This window comes from Diadema setosum, chromosome 4, assembly GCF_964275005.1.
Source record: "Diadema setosum chromosome 4, eeDiaSeto1, whole genome shotgun sequence".
NCBI lineage: Eukaryota > Metazoa > Echinodermata > Echinoidea > Diadematoida > Diadematidae > Diadema > Diadema setosum.
Window position 1 is genome coordinate 34,494,819 of NC_092688.1, and position 15,919 is coordinate 34,510,737.

Consider the following 15,919-nt stretch of genomic DNA (forward strand, 5'->3'; position numbering starts at 1 on the left):
TTGGCACTTCCTTACCTCCTATTACAAAAGAAAGCAGGGGAAATTATATTACCCTTATCGTATGTCGCTATAACAAGTCGAGGGAAAGTGTTCTATTCATTAAAAGCCATAAGTCTTGCGGAATTCTCTTTATGTTTTCTTTATAAAGTTGCATTCCAGTGACGTCACGAATTATTGTAGTCTTTTCATCTAGCGATGACGGTGGCAAAACTTAAAGAAAAACAATTATTTAATGCATTATCACTTTTGTAAACTGGCCTATTTTGAGACGCCGTGACTACTGTTACTTAAATGAGTTAAATTGTATCAAGAAAGGCATGTGGACATCACTGCAATTTATACAACAAATACTAGATATGGCAGAATCAAATTTAAGTTTTTAAACACAAAGAGTACCGGTGCAGAATTTGCAAATCAATACCTGCCCATCCTCAATCGTAGATTCCATATTAAAATTCAATACCTTCAAATGCATCTTTCTGCACCTCGTAAGAATGCAGATGAAGATGCTGTATTCTCACTAAATCTTCATCTACTATAGTGAGCCTGCTGAGAAGACATCTTGGTTTACCCAGAATGGATCGGATGAGACTCAGTACCTCTGCCCTAACTCTGGTCATCCTTCTGTCTCAGTATGCAACCTGGAGTGGTGAGTATTGCAAGTATGATTTTTTTAGTTTCTTCTCGACTTAGGATTTTATGGTCGTGATTATGATGTAATGTGTTAATTTGGTATTCTGTGGCTGTTCCAAAAAGCTTGATTGGCACCGAATAAATAGTACTAAACAGTATCTTCATTGTCAATGACCTTGTAACGTTTTGGTTTAATTTATGATAAAAATCAGCTCATTCACAATGATTAATGGTATGAAAAAGGTAGTAGTTATGAGTCGTCAGTCAGCTGAGGACAGCATTCTTTTAACAGTAGTGCACCCTTGATCGTAGGGTTCGATACATCAACACGGTAGATTCCCATTTTGTGCACTTTACATATAAACCTATATATATATATATATATATATATAAATATATATATATATATACATATTACATATATATATATATATATATATATATATATATATATATATATGTATATACACGTGTGTCCAAAAAAAATTACAGCGGCCCCCTCCGCAGCGATGACTTTAAAAATAGGGTGAGTTAATCCAAATGCAATTTCAGGGTATGAAACTATATACGTTATTACCCACATCTTACAGAAAATCCCAACTGATTTGTTTCAGTAGTCAAAGAGAAATGAGGATTTCTGTAGAGCATGTCAGGAATACCTTCCCTCCAAGTTCTGTCTAAAGTGTTTACACGTTAATACGCAGTTCCGAGAGCATCCAGGTGCTAAATTGGAAGAAACAGACCCATGACATGCTTTTCAACTATCCACATTTCTCTGTGATTATACTTACCAAATTGAATGGGGTTTGCTTTGAAATATAGGTAAAATGTTATATTGTTAGGCCCTGAAAGAGCATTCACACAGTTTAATCATATCGGAAGTCATTAATGCGAAAATCAAATCGGATTGTATTTTGTTTTGTTTTGTTTTTTTTAGATGGGGGGGGGGGCATAATGTATATATATATATATATATATATATATATATATATATAAATAAATATATATATATACATTGTATGTATAATATGATACTTGTAGTCCGCGTGTTGGTACCAGTACAGAAAAGACGAAGTAGGGTGGTAATGCATTTCAGTCCAACAGTTCTATTTATTCATTAAAACAAAAACAAAAAAAATCGACGAATTCATACGTCTTCCTCAGGGTCCACAATGAGGAAGACGTATCCTTGTCGAAAATTTGTTCTGAATAAATAGCACTGTTGAACTGAAATGCATTATCACCCTACTTCGTCATCTTATATATATATATATATATATATATATATATATATATAATTATATACCTCCACAAAGCGGAGAGCCTTCAAATTACACTAGTAGTAAGACAGGTTAAGAATGTTCTGTATATGATATGGCTTACTTGAATAACATGCTGACATTAATGTATGGACAGTGAGAATACATGCCATTGCTAACGCTCCCGGACTTCCGAAATGCGACTCCGGAAATACAAGCCCATATATTGCAAGATTGCCTTTCGGTATCCCAGCCCCTAAATAAGGAAGCACTCGTTCATAGATCTGTATCCGTCGTTAACATGTTATAGGTGCTACGTGTCCGACCCCATCAGTGGACCATTCTTTGGTAACTTACGACAACCAGCAGCAGACATACGATAGCGAAACCCAACTGACGTTGGAGTGTATATTCTCCAACAAGAGCATCGAGGTCTTCTGCAACGGAACTACCGGACAGTGGGAAGCTGGTTCCCTATCCAATGCAGACAGAGAATTCCAGTGTCCGGCGAATCCTGGTAAAGACTATTCAATTCAATACCATTCAATTCATTTCAATTCAATGCTATTTAGTTTCTTCATTTTTTTCTCCAAATAATAACATAACATATCATAACATAACATAACATAACATAACATACATATGAACAGTGAAAATGATATTAAGTATGCACAATAATTGAAAAGAGGACGCAATAACGAATCAAAAACATGTACACATAGTTTAAAACCAAGCTTGTTACATTATCCATACTCTGGAGGGGAGGGGGAATGAGGGGTCTACTAAAAGCAGCGCTTGTATACTGTGGACAAAGTATTCATACAATCAAATAAAATGAAATACGATCAGGAAAATGTAAAATAATTCACAACAAAATGAATATTATAGGATGAACAGGACACACACACACACACACATACATATATATGTATATATATATTGTAGCGAACAACGGGGCCTTGGCACTGATGCAGACCGAGCAGACCGTCCGTTTGATCGAAATATACGATCACTCTATGAAGATGATAAAACCTTAAGTTTCCCACCACTTGTACGTCACCAGTCTACACCTTGCACTTCACACCATCTGATTCAACGGCACATTCTCACTCTCATATCCAATTCACCCAACACACTGACCAGTGAATTTTCACTCTCATTCCCGACGTCATTTCTAGAGTACGTCGGCTCCGACGTTCGCCCTGGAAGTACGTCGTTTGTACTTTTCATTTCCAAAGTACTATACTTCGTTCTCCGACGTCAGTTCTGGAAGTACGTTGGACGTACTTGTTCCTTCCAAAGTTCTGAACTTCATTCTCCGACGTCAGTTCTGGAAGTACGTCGGACGTACTTGTTCCCTCCAAAGTACTGAACTTCGTTCTCCGACGTCCGTCCAGATACTCAGTTATCCCACGGTGCAGCTAAGCCCGCTCGAGAATGCTCGCAAAGGCTGCTGGACGAGTTGTCTTCTGCTCCAGAACCACCGGTTGCCATCCTAGTCCCACCAGCATTCATTCCAACCAGTACTTATGTTATACTGAACACGAATGCATCACAACTTCAGAGGCGATGTGCCGGAACACCAACTTAGTTTATTTACAGATATAGTGTGTGCATACTCGCGTTCACAACTCGTACCGAGCACAAGACAGAAAGACAATGCTATCCCGAGGATCAGCCTCTCTTCATCACTGCTTAGCACTGAGAATATGAGCAGAGTAGCGTGCGCGTATATTACATGCACAAGGGCCGCGAACATACAATGAGGTAGCTAAATAGTACCTGTGCTGAATTATTATAGGCATGGTCCCCTAAAATTTCCTTTATTCTTTCTTTATTTTACACAGAGTTAAGCTATCCCTTTAAACTCTTCACAGTTTGATTGAAATCATTTAAATCAAACACCAACACCATATTCAGTCCCATAACTGATCATGTTTACTAATTAATCAACATTAATTGTCTAAAATGTGTCATATGGCCAACCTGTATACACACGTATACACACACAATGCTAAATGTATGTGTCAAACCTCTGTAACACAACTTTGAACTAACTGTAGGAATTATCGCTGCACTTATCATCCATACTTTTTATCACTATCTGAATCTCCACAAAAAAAAAACACTAATTGACAAATAATCATCAATACAGAAGACCGACTTACAGGAACAATTCAAACATTCTTTTAGAATGCATAGCTTGTTACATGTATAAATCAGCACATAGTAACCACGACTACATTGTGTTACTGAATTTCTATGAACAGATTTCGCTCTACTAATGCTTTCGCACAAATTCCAAATTGAATGCACTACACACTACACAAAATAAATATCATTTTGTTACAATATATACATATATATATATATATATATATATATATATATATATGTACATTTATACATATATATATCTTATCCTTTTCCCATTTCCCGTCTTTTTTCAAATTAGCACTTCCTTTACACCAGAGTAACAAAAACCTGCTGATGGTAACGGATGCCCTCTTCAAGCCGACAGTGTGTTGTCGATAACCTTGCGAATCACCCTCCTTTTGTGTTCACAACATACAGAAGCACCTCTTACTGCAATATTTGAGTGTGTTTAATTTGAAATGATTTTTGGAGAATTTAGAAAAAAAATCCTTTCCAAGCCTTAGTCTGTCCCCATTTTGTTTCTAAGGTAAACTGTAAATTCCCCCCCCCAAAAAAAAAAATGTAGTATGAATTTCCACTTAACCTATATCCTGAGATGTACATCTTATAAAGTCTCAAATTTTGAAGTTGGAGAAATGTGACATCTCATTCCCAAAAAATTTCTCTCTTTAACATAAAAGTAATAAGGCAGTCGGTGGTAGTATCTTCTGCTACTATCATTTGTATCCTTTAGACACATCGATATTTCAGCTTGAATAAGGTAAAACTTTACAAGATTACGTCACTTTGATCTGATACAGATACACTTGAGGGAGGAGGGGTCGACTCGGCCCTCTCCTGGTTTTACCGTTTGATCTCCAGGAACGTCCAGTTACGAAACACTCTTTACTCTTTTCCGAGTGTTGTGGCCCGTTGTAATCTTGCAGAATTCTGACAGAACACATTTACGTTTACACTTTACAATAATGATCTGTTGAACTTACCTTCTCAAAAAGTACAGTGCCTGTGTTAGGGGCAAACTTAAGGTGAAACACATTTGGGAGGCGAAGTGTTGTGTTTAATTTGTTTCCATTAAAAGAACAAACATCAGAGCCATCTATCAAAGTAAGACAATATTATAGACATATGCCCATGATTATGTACCACACACACACTCACTCACGCACACACAATTTGGGTTTTTTTACACACCTATACACACGCACACACGCACGCCCACACGAATCTTCCGTAAAGCTTTATACCATAAGTGACACTTGAGCAGAATTCTTCTAATTTGCTGTGACCAATGGTAACATAGCGAGTAATTGTCAATATTCTGATGTTTTCTTTACAATGTTTCCAGCGACCAGTTCATCATATTGTTCGCCACCCAGCGTTAACGCCTCTGTGGCGACGTACGGGCCAAAGGCGGAGGTTTATGCAGCAGGTGAGGAGATGACGATTGAGTGCAAGTACTCGAAGCACCGGTCAGAGATGTACTGCGACGGTGATACGGGCATGTGGAGGAATATTCTATTTCGGTACCACTTAGAAGAATATGCCTTGACCTATACCTGCCCAGGTGAGATAAGAAGTATATCTTCTGTATTGCTACATTTATGTGATATTACATGTTTGTCTGTACATCATTAAGTGTTTCTACATCTCTTTCTATGTATTAATAAGTATCGTATCATATAAATATTTGATTTAATGTAATAGGGCCTTCTATATTATTTCATATATACGTATATGCATACATGTATATATCTATCTATCTATTATATATATATATATATATATATATATATATGTGTGTGTGTCTACATAATAATAAAATATATTGTCAATATTCATGTATACATAGATGCGCCTATTATAAGTAAACGTCTCTCATGTTTTGTTTCTCTCCTATGATGATATACATCTTTTCATTTTGTGATTTTGCTGATTCACTTTGATTCGTTGTGGATATGGCACAGTTTTCCCTTTGACATTATCACGCTGTTGCTGATCGAAAGTTATAGCTTATGTTTGTCATTTTGTGATCTAGACCTGAGTTAATGCTTTCAGATTCTGCTTTCAAGAACACTTACTCTCTTTAAAAAAAAAAAGTTGCACTACATGTAGGACATTGTAATGGGTGTAACATTATGCACGCATTATGATTTTATGCTACGTCTGCAATTAGGCAAGCTGTTGTAGTATAATCATGATATCGCTTTCCCTCCATACATTCTTATGCATGGCTACCAGACTCGCCGCAGCCCTGCTCTCCCCCGTATTTGGACTCCAGCCGGGTAGCCCTAATGGGTATACCCCTTGATTCTTATCCACCTGGCTCTAATGTAACCCTGGAGTGCAAGTACACTGGAAGAAACCTCAGTATCCAATGTGAAGTGAACGGCGGTTGGACAAGCTTCTACTGCCAGAAAGATCCAGGTAAGTTTGTCCACGAATTCGAGATCGTACACTATAAAAAAATCCGGGTCAGAACTGACCCGGAACCGGGTCCGTTGGGGTCACACTCCGTTCCGGTTAAAAATTACTTGAAATTTGGTCATGAAGACCCCGAATGGGGTCACCCTGACCCAATTCATGACTCTGAATGGGGTCATATCTAACCCCATTCCTTGTCATTTCTCACCCGGGACGGAGTGTGACCCCAACGGACCCTTCGCGGGTCAATTCTGACCCGGATGTTTTAAGAGTGTATAAATGATACAGGGAGCTACTGTTGTGGTTCAGTGGACATGACCACAGCTTCGCTTGATTCTCTGATCAATGGATGCAGTTTTGATATTATAAGACAAATTTATCTTCGACGCTGCCTAGTCCTTCGAAGAAGAGCTTTCGCAGTGCAAATCCAATGTATGATTTAGTCAGTCAGTCTACCTGTTTGTTTGTTTGTTTGTTCGTTTCATTTTTCCATCAAAGAAGATGGCTGGATACCCTATATTCACGTGCACGAGGCTAGTCTTCCAATGGATTCAGTTTGATATGAGGCAGAACTACTTCACCGGGATATGCACCCTGCCCTTTGCGATGAATGAATGAAGCACGATCTTTTGTGCGTATATGAGTTATCGACTCTCTCACACATGGGACCTCATTCTGTCCTATCCGAGGGACTCTGGAGCATTTTTGCCTTTACTAGAGGGGACGCTATAATTACACACAACATTGCTCAGTTATACTCGGGAATAGAACCCGGGTCCTTTAGATCTGGACTCTGGAGGCAGACGAGCTATACCGACTGAGCCAAACAACCGCCCTAACATTACACAGAGTAAAATCAAATAAAAAGGTGACTTCGTGTCATCTAGCCGGACGCCTAATAGAGTCATGGGAAGTCAAATTTTCTCAAACTTTCAAAACAGAGTGATATCATTACTTGTATATCTCTCTTGTGTACATATAGATAGGAATGATAATGATGCTGTCATTGCATGACTCCACAATACCTTCAAAACCTTGACCCAGCACACGTTCCTGGTAGAAATCTCCCCCTATTTTTCAAAGTAAACAATTAACAGTTCGAGGAACTACGCCAACTCTTGGAAAAGAGACGTTTATTTCCGTCTCTCTGGAATTCTCTTGCACTAAGGATATAATCGGCAGAATCCTAAGAAACATTTTAACAGAATCTAAAGTTTGTAAATACTTGCATCTTGTTTTAATAGTAAGGTATTTGTTAGATTTGTTTCTTTACACAATTTTTATCTCTGCTTTCTCCTTTTTCACTTTGATGTGTGCCACTGTTTTTTGCTCTATCCTTCTCCGCCTCGGAATAGGTCACTCGATCGATGGCGCATGACTGTTTTATGTATTTATCATTATTGTTGTTATCCCCTGATAAATTCGTTACTGACACTGGTGACTGATTCGCTTAGAAATTTCAACTAAAATCCTTCTTGTGACGTGATATCAAAAAGCAAAAATATTTCGCATCAAATATTTGTTGTTTTGCAAAATCTAGCAACGATTATCGAGAGAATAAAATCAGCATGATATTTCTGCAAATCCCGTTGGAAACACATGCGTTGAAGATTACCCACAATGGTGATTTGTTCATGTTATTTCGACTAATATCATATTTACAATCTATTACTCTTCGATGATGCGAGACTTTAATTTTCATATCTTATGTCCAATTTTGTTGAAACTTCGTCACTTCTGTTCGACTGATTCTACTCTGATTATTTACTTTGTGTTTATCCAATGAGGTACCTCATAATATGTAGGTGAATATAGGCTACATATTTATATTATCATATGTGTGTTTGTGTACTTCCACTACTTTATGGATTGTTAGATTACACGTGGTATAAATAGAAGTAAAAAGCCAACTGATTTGAACGGTTTGTAAAACTATCCAGTATTGATGAATGAAAGGAATACGGCATCATGCAGTAAAACGAGACAAAAACGATATCTGTAACGGTGCTAAAAAGCAATACATTTTCTTCTATCCATTTGCACATAAACATTGAAAATACGCTCGTTATTGCTGATGATACGGCAGTCGCCTAAACGATTAACGATGGCGACGAAATTGCAAAATATTAATGTATATAGCTTTGTGAAATTTCGACCAGCCCTGGATCCACACTGTGGCAAGCCGGACGTGGATTCATCTATTGCCACCTACAACGTACACAAAGACATCTACGCGGACGGCAGTCGAATGACAGTAAGTTGCAAGTACTCCTCAGACAGTGCTGATATTTACTGCGACGCCGACATCGGCGAGTGGAGATTTTCGACATTGTTCAGGTTCAAACTTAAATGTCCCGCTGGTGGTAAGTATTACAATATCCTTCTCTGACAGTGTTTTTGTCTACCTGTTATCTCCATTTTTGTCGAATCGTTCATCAATAACATGTTTTCATAAGTATGTATAATTTCAGATTAATTTAGTTTCGATTTTGCTTTCATATTTTCAGTTTAATATGATTTCGATATTGCTGTCAAATTTTCAAATACATATAATTATGAATAGTAAATTCATGTATCAATCATACGTGAAACACTATACAATCCATACGTCTTGTTCAGCGTAAATCATCACGGAGGAAATAATCTGGAGCAAAAATAGTCATTTTGACTGACTTCGTGTTCTTTTTCTTGCATATAATCTACTCTGTACCATGTCGCTGAGCTGCCGAATCCAGCACATGGATTCAGGGGTATCATCTGACAAGTCCACCTCTATTCCTGCGGGTGGAACCAGGTCGCGGCCCTATTTCATAAAGCTGTTCGTAAAGTTATACATGACTTTACGTATGACTGGAATATGAAGTGCCAAAATGTGTGCAATTCTTGTTTCCCTTACATTAATTTTAACAAGGTACGACTGTATGTCAATATTTCCTCTATATCATGTATATATATTTAGGTAAAATTACACTTTCAACTGAAAACTTGAAACCCACTTGGCTTGTCATAATCTTTATTCAAGTCGTTCGTAAAGTCGTGCCTAACTTTACGAACAACTTTATGAAACAGGCCCCGGGACTCTCACACGGAGTCTGATGGGACATCTGTTCTAGGTGACCACACGGACAGCTTGAGAGATTAGACTCAAGCGCTGCATATAGGTATTGAAGTAACCAACTCCTGTTCTCAGACGGTCGAATGTTACCATGTCTCTCCTGTAAAGACGGGATGAGGGGTATTGATATCTGGTACTATAGTAGATTGGATGACCGTGTCCAACTCTTGCCATTCGTTCTTCCACTATCTGATCGTGTTGGGGTCGGAGCTAGAAAGGGTCGCTACACGCCCAATGAAAGAACAGCTCGAGCAAAGGCTATTTTTATAGTATCCAAAGGGTTATATCTTCAGATTCCTAGATTCAGGTGTGCAGAAGTTTTTGTTTTTGTTTTTGTTTTTGTTTTGTTTTTTGGGGGGAGGGGTCTTTGGTGGTCTTCTTCACTATCTAATAAGCGTGTTTTTGTTTTTCTGCGTAGAGATGGTAGGGAAATGAAAGTACAGGCAAGTAGAGTGCCTACTTAACTGGTGTAGGACGGAGGCAACCTTTGATGATCCTCATTGTGTCACTGAGGGTTACATCCAGCTTTCTTGGTACGCCCGCTCCAGCTATAGTTAGGGCCAGTATAATGCTGCATCACCATAGATCAAGGATAGCACCCTCTTTCAAAGAGTGCGTGTAAAGGCTCCCAAAGATGAGCCTGCTGTAGGACTGCGTAGAGGGTTATTCCTGGATGAAGGCCGTGTCACACCTTTCCGGGTAAGCCTTGCGTGGGACTTGCGAAGAACAAATTTTACTACCCGGAGGTCCCCGCAGATGACCCGCACATGACAGTACGTAGCATGTATCTCACCCGTATAGTTACCCGGAGTTGCTCACGCAAGTCCTATTCACCCGCAGCCAAGTTTAGGCCCTGTCACACTTAATTCCGGGCAAGCTGGCGGGCTCGTTGCGTGTGGGGTTTTTCCAGCACCCAGGACAAATTTTATAGTCATACAAGGATTTCGGTAAGCTTAGCATGCGTCTTACCTGCTGGACCCTGCGTGTCAGGTGCATGCGTTGCGAGTGAGGGCTGACAACTCGATGACGGAATTCCTCCAAAGGAATGGCGCAGAAGTCCCAGAGAATGTCATTACCTTGGCCGCATACGGGGACTACGAAGTACCTGCGTTACAGCTGCGAAGTATCTGCGTGGGAGTTGCCTGCGAGGTGCTGCCGCTAAGGGACTCCTAGTGGCGTTCTGCGTGGACCTCTGTGGGCAATCCCCGCATCTCACCAGGAGACAGTTTTGGTCATGCTCAAAACTTGGCTGCGGGTAAATCGGACTTGCGTTCGCACCTCCGGGCAACTACGGCCGAGATACGCGCTAGGCACTGTCATATGGGGACCAACTGCTACGAGGTCCGGGTAGCATTTTTTTTTTCCCCAAGTCAACCCACAAGGCTTCCCCAGACACGGTGTGACAAGGTCTTGAGCATGCTCAAAACTCGTTCCGGGTGAGTCGCGGGGGTTTCCCGCAGAGGTACACGCAGAACACATTGGGAGGCCCTTAGCGCCAGCACCTCGCAGGCAACTCCCACACAGGTACTTCGCAGTCCCCGTATGCCGCTGAAAATGGATCGGTTTCAAAACTCTTACGCAGGTCACATGGAATACACGCAAGTAGCAGGTAAATAGCACGCGCGGGCCTAGCAGTAAGACGCAAGTACAGAACTCGCCAACATCCTTGTCCGCTCACAGAAAATTCTCCTGCGTGCTGGCAAATCCCTACTCGCAACAAGCCCGGGTAGCTCACCCGGAAAGGTGTGACAGGGCCTTGAGATTTTCGCACGGAGCGACTTTGGGTATTGCTTTTAAGTGAGATGGTTTTTTCATTTTTATTTCTTTTGTTCCAATACCTTTCAAAACAGGAGAAAAGATGATATGAAATCACATTATCTCGAATCATGCCATCGACATAATCTGTTTGGATCCTGTCTGTCCTGCATTCTAACAACACATGTTTTCCACTCTTTATAGGTGGTTTTGTTTTTAATGTGTGCGCCATACCTGTTTCAATTTCGCTACCCTGATTCTTCTTTTGTAAACCCTACAGGTGGATCATTTAACCCTGGTCTTTTCGCAGGGATGTTCGTGGGAGTGCTTATGCTGTCATGTATTTCTGGAGCCACGCGCGTGTAAGAATACCTGCATTGCTAGTCCCTCTTTAGTCTCCAAAAGTAACCTCGAAATGTAGAAAAAAAAAGTGATAGAGAATTAATACTGAAAGTTTCTTTTCTTCTCTCATGATGATTTTTCTTTTTGATTGGAGTAATACCGAATGCCACTTTAAAGACTTTAATTTCCAAAAGGTTCTGAAACGATGCCTTTCCAAAGTTTGCATGATATCACGTGATTAATACAATATGTCCCCCCAAAACTACAATCACATTTTCGCATTAATAACTTCCAACGTGTCCAATATGATTAAATCGTCTAAATGCTACTTCAGGGTGTTAAGACATAACATATTAGCTCTATTTTGCAGAAAATCCTATTGAAGTTGGTTCAGTGGTCACAGAGAAACAGGGGCGGATCCAGGAATTCCGTAAAGGGGGGGGGGGGCGCAAAAATACTTCTGGTGCTACTTCCGAGTTTCATCTCATTTTTCTTTTTATTTCTTTTGTTTTGACAACAAAGGACGGGGCGCGCGCCCGGAGGCCCCCCCCCCCCCCCGATCCGCCACAGGGAAAACGTGGATTGTTGTAAAGCATGTTATGGGTCTGATTCAAGTTTAGCTCTTGGATGCTCTTGGAACTGCATGTAAATGTGTGAACACAATGGACAGAACTTGGAGGGAGGAGATGCCTGCCATGCTCTACAAAATCCTCATTTCTCTTTGACCACTGAAGCAAATCGGATGGGTTTTCTGTAAGATGTGGGCATTAGAATTGTAGTTTCATACTTTAAAATTGTATTTGGATTTATTGACTATTTTTAAGATAAACATTGCAGAGGGTCCTGTTATATTTTTTTTTTGACACTCGTTATAATGCAAAGTTTTCTTCCCCCTCGAGGTAATGCCTGAAGCTTGATAGGAATAATCACGAAGAGTGGATTTAGATATTTTAATACAAGCCGGTGCTTGAAGGCTATTTTGTTTATCGACAAGCCTGAGTATCTTCTCCACGCTGTAAATTTTACGCACAACATAGATTGGGGCCTAGATCACTTTTGAATAAAGGGTGCCGCTCCACAAATGAACTGGTGTGGATATGCATACCAAGTGAGCCGTTGTTCTGTGCTACCTTGAATGGACCTATAGCTACCGGAAACCCTACAGAGATGGTTCTATTTTTTTTTTTTTTTTTTTTGGTGGGGGGGGGGGGCGGCAAGCCATTGAGACATGTTAATCAATCGCCTTTTTTAACGACAAGAATTGAAGTTATCCTGTTTGTGGTGCATATGAATGCATTATACAACAACGACCCCATGGTGTGATGATAGGAATGAAGATAAACTTAATCTTAGTCAGGTCTTTGTCATGTGACGTTTGCAAGATTAAAGTACTTTCAGCCGTTGTAGCGCCTATCCTTACATGAAAGAAACCTATAGTAGGCCTACATCAATATTCTCTGAAAACAGGTGCTGGTATATGTGACCTTTATAAGCAACTTTATTCGTCCTCGCATTGACCTTACACTACAAGACGGAAGTACATGGATTTTGTGAGAAAAAAATACATTTCTATTTTCTGACGTCGGTTTTGTGAGTATCGTTTAAATGAACATGTGGCATTTCACGTATAACACATCTTGTTCTATATCTATACCGTCCATCTTCAGCGCAATCAGGAGACAACGCACACGGACTGGCATTACCTTTGTGCGCATGACGTAAAAATGGAGAAATGAAGAAAAGACGAACTTCGATATACAGTGTATCTGGATTACGCTGCCCTTCATCAGTTGCCATGCATGTTGGAGATTGGGAACCACTTAGATGTGTGGAAGCATCGAAGACAAGCATCGTAGAGTAGAATGTACGGACACATCTACAATCATGATAAATGATGACTGACTGTGGATGAAACGACACAAGAACACAATGTCATTCAAGTTGCAAGGAGATATAGGCCTTACCTGGTTTAGATGTAGTTACATCAGCTTCGAGTATTATAGGTGACTATGCATCACAAAACAATCAAAAAGTCGCATGCATCACAAAACAAACAAAAAGTCGCAACCCTTGATTTTATGTCAGGACTCAAGAAAGGTGAAACGGGTCAACCGAGCCATTTTTTAGTTGTTCATACTAGGTGTTTCAAAAAACATTTCCCACTTTTGATCATAAATATGTCAAAAACTTTTCATTCGATAAAACTCATTGATATGAGTAATAGCTGGATAGTGTACAATTTGATTGGAGGTGATTTGCACGTGAAATCATAAATCAGTTTCATTAAATCTAAGATTGATTTTGAAGTAAGGTTTCAGATTTTGGTCAAATTTTAACCCTCTGTACAAAAATTGAACTTCGCACAGGAACCAATGATGTGTATGTGAGTGTGTGCTGACAATGGCCCTGAACAATGGACATGCCTGAACCACCTGTTGACTAGGCGTCAGTCTGGCGCTCCCTGGCACATGAATGCTTAATCAATAATTCATGTGGATTGCCCTGGGCACTGCTAGTCTGAATTCATGCTCGGTAGAGTGCTTGCAAACACCACATTTCATTCCAGCTGGCAATCATTTTCAAATTTTGCTTCTGACATATCACTAAATTTGGGACATAAATAAGCATGAATGATCTAAAGTTCCTCATTTTAATACAACTGTCTACTAATTAAATAGTCTGACAAATTTTTCACTTTTTCGATAAAAAGAGATCATTTTGGTAAAGAGTTCAGCAGCATTTATCATTGGGGCGATTTCTTTCAGAGTACATTTATTTAAGGCTCCATATACACAAGTGTAGCCTATATACTCTAATTAATTTTCTTTACTTCCCGTCACCACGTTTACGATACAACAGAAGGTATTCATTGTAATTTTGTTTTTCAGAAGTAGGGAGAGCACTGACGCGACTCTACGACAGTATCGACAGGCGTTTGACTTTACACAGATACTGCCAGAGGCTGAATAAAGACTAGCTGTGATAGTGGAATTTCTCATGAATGAATAATGAAGCATTCAAACCCTGGCCATTGTTCAGGACCATTGTCAGGGTGTTAACCACACACTCCCATACACACCCATTGACCCCTGTGCAAAGTGAAATTTTGTACAGAGGGTTGAAAATAGAGCAAAGTCTGGAACCTAACTGTGAAATTAATCATGGATTTCATGAAACTTATTTATGCTTTCATATTTAAACTACCTACAACCAAATTGTACACTATTCAGCTATCACTCATATCAATGTCAGTGTTATCTGATATATAGTTTTTGAATTATTAAGAATCAAAAGTGGGAAATGTTTTTTGAAACACCTAGTATTTTCTGAAAGAGCTATTCTTCTTCTACGTTATCCCTAAGTTTAGAACCATAAATGGAATGGGAAAGTGGGTTTTCAGCACTTTTTCTACAACCCCTTTTTTTGGTAAAGTAAAAAAAAAATCAGGTTTTTCTTACAAGCCCCTTTTAATTTCTTGAAAATCATTCGCACACTCTTCACTTTGAACTCTAATAACTTTTAAAAGGATGATGCTACTGCTTTGAAAGTTCACATTTATTATGAACAGAATGTGTTGATTAAGCATGCTGAATTTCAGCTTAATTTGATAATCCCTTCATTGTTGTTGCTACTGTGGTTTACATCGAGTTTTTTTTTTTTGTCCCATGCATGGCGCTGGTAGCACGGCTTTGATAGTACATGTATAGAGATTAGGCACTTGAATAGACCCTGTACTTCACAGCCTCTTTTCTGAGTTCAAACTTTTACAGAATGTGCGTTTTCTTTCCAATATTTATACAGGTTAGGAAAATCCATTTGAATTGAAGAGTTTGGTCTTTCAGAACCTACCCTTAACTAAAATTCCATGTCTGGTGACTTTTTGTGTGTTTTGTGGTGCAGGGTCACATAGGTCTATAATTGTGTCTTCTAGGGATGCGAAAATCAAAGTAACCAGTTAAGTGTTTCAAAATCCCAATACATGACTAAGATTTATCTCTCTCTCTCTCTCTCTCTCTTAATGGTGGGATGGAACGTGACCAGATGTTGTTAAGTAGTGTAAATATTCGAGGTATGTTTATGTGTCCATTTTGATTCGAAAAATGCAATTACTTCTGATCACAGAGATTTTTGTAATTTATATCTATGTTTTATATGAGGACTCAATGAAGAAAGACGCTGGTCACAATTTTCCGACTTTAGATTACTATGAAATAATTGAATGTGATCCTATATCATT

The 15,919-nt window shown here is 39.3% G+C and overlaps 1 protein-coding gene across 1 annotated transcript; it reads left to right on the forward strand.

The window, feature by feature from the left end:
• Nucleotides 1–576: 576 nt before the first annotated feature.
• LOC140227810 (uncharacterized) lies at nt 577–13,404 on the forward strand. Its single transcript, XM_072308205.1, has 7 exons — nt 577–649; nt 2,203–2,409; nt 5,395–5,613; nt 6,288–6,473; nt 8,630–8,830; nt 11,621–11,702; nt 13,350–13,404. The coding sequence occupies exons 1-7, from the start codon at nt 577–579 to the stop codon at nt 13,402–13,404; spliced, it is 1,023 nt and encodes a 340-aa protein (XP_072164306.1).
• The last annotated feature ends 2,515 nt before the right edge of the window (nt 13,405–15,919 follow it).

Excerpts from the sequence above, each read along its gene's own strand:
- LOC140227810 (XM_072308205.1), top strand. The coding sequence starts at position 577 with ATGGATCGGATGAGACTCAGTACCTCTGCCCTAACTCTGGTCATCCTT. Across the intron at positions 650-2,202 it reads TCAGTATGCAACCTGGAGTG|GTGCTACGTGTCCGACCCCA; the intron begins GTGAGTATTGCA and ends AACATGTTATAG. Across the intron at positions 6,474-8,629 it reads CTACTGCCAGAAAGATCCAG|CCCTGGATCCACACTGTGGC; the intron begins GTAAGTTTGTCC and ends AATTTCGACCAG.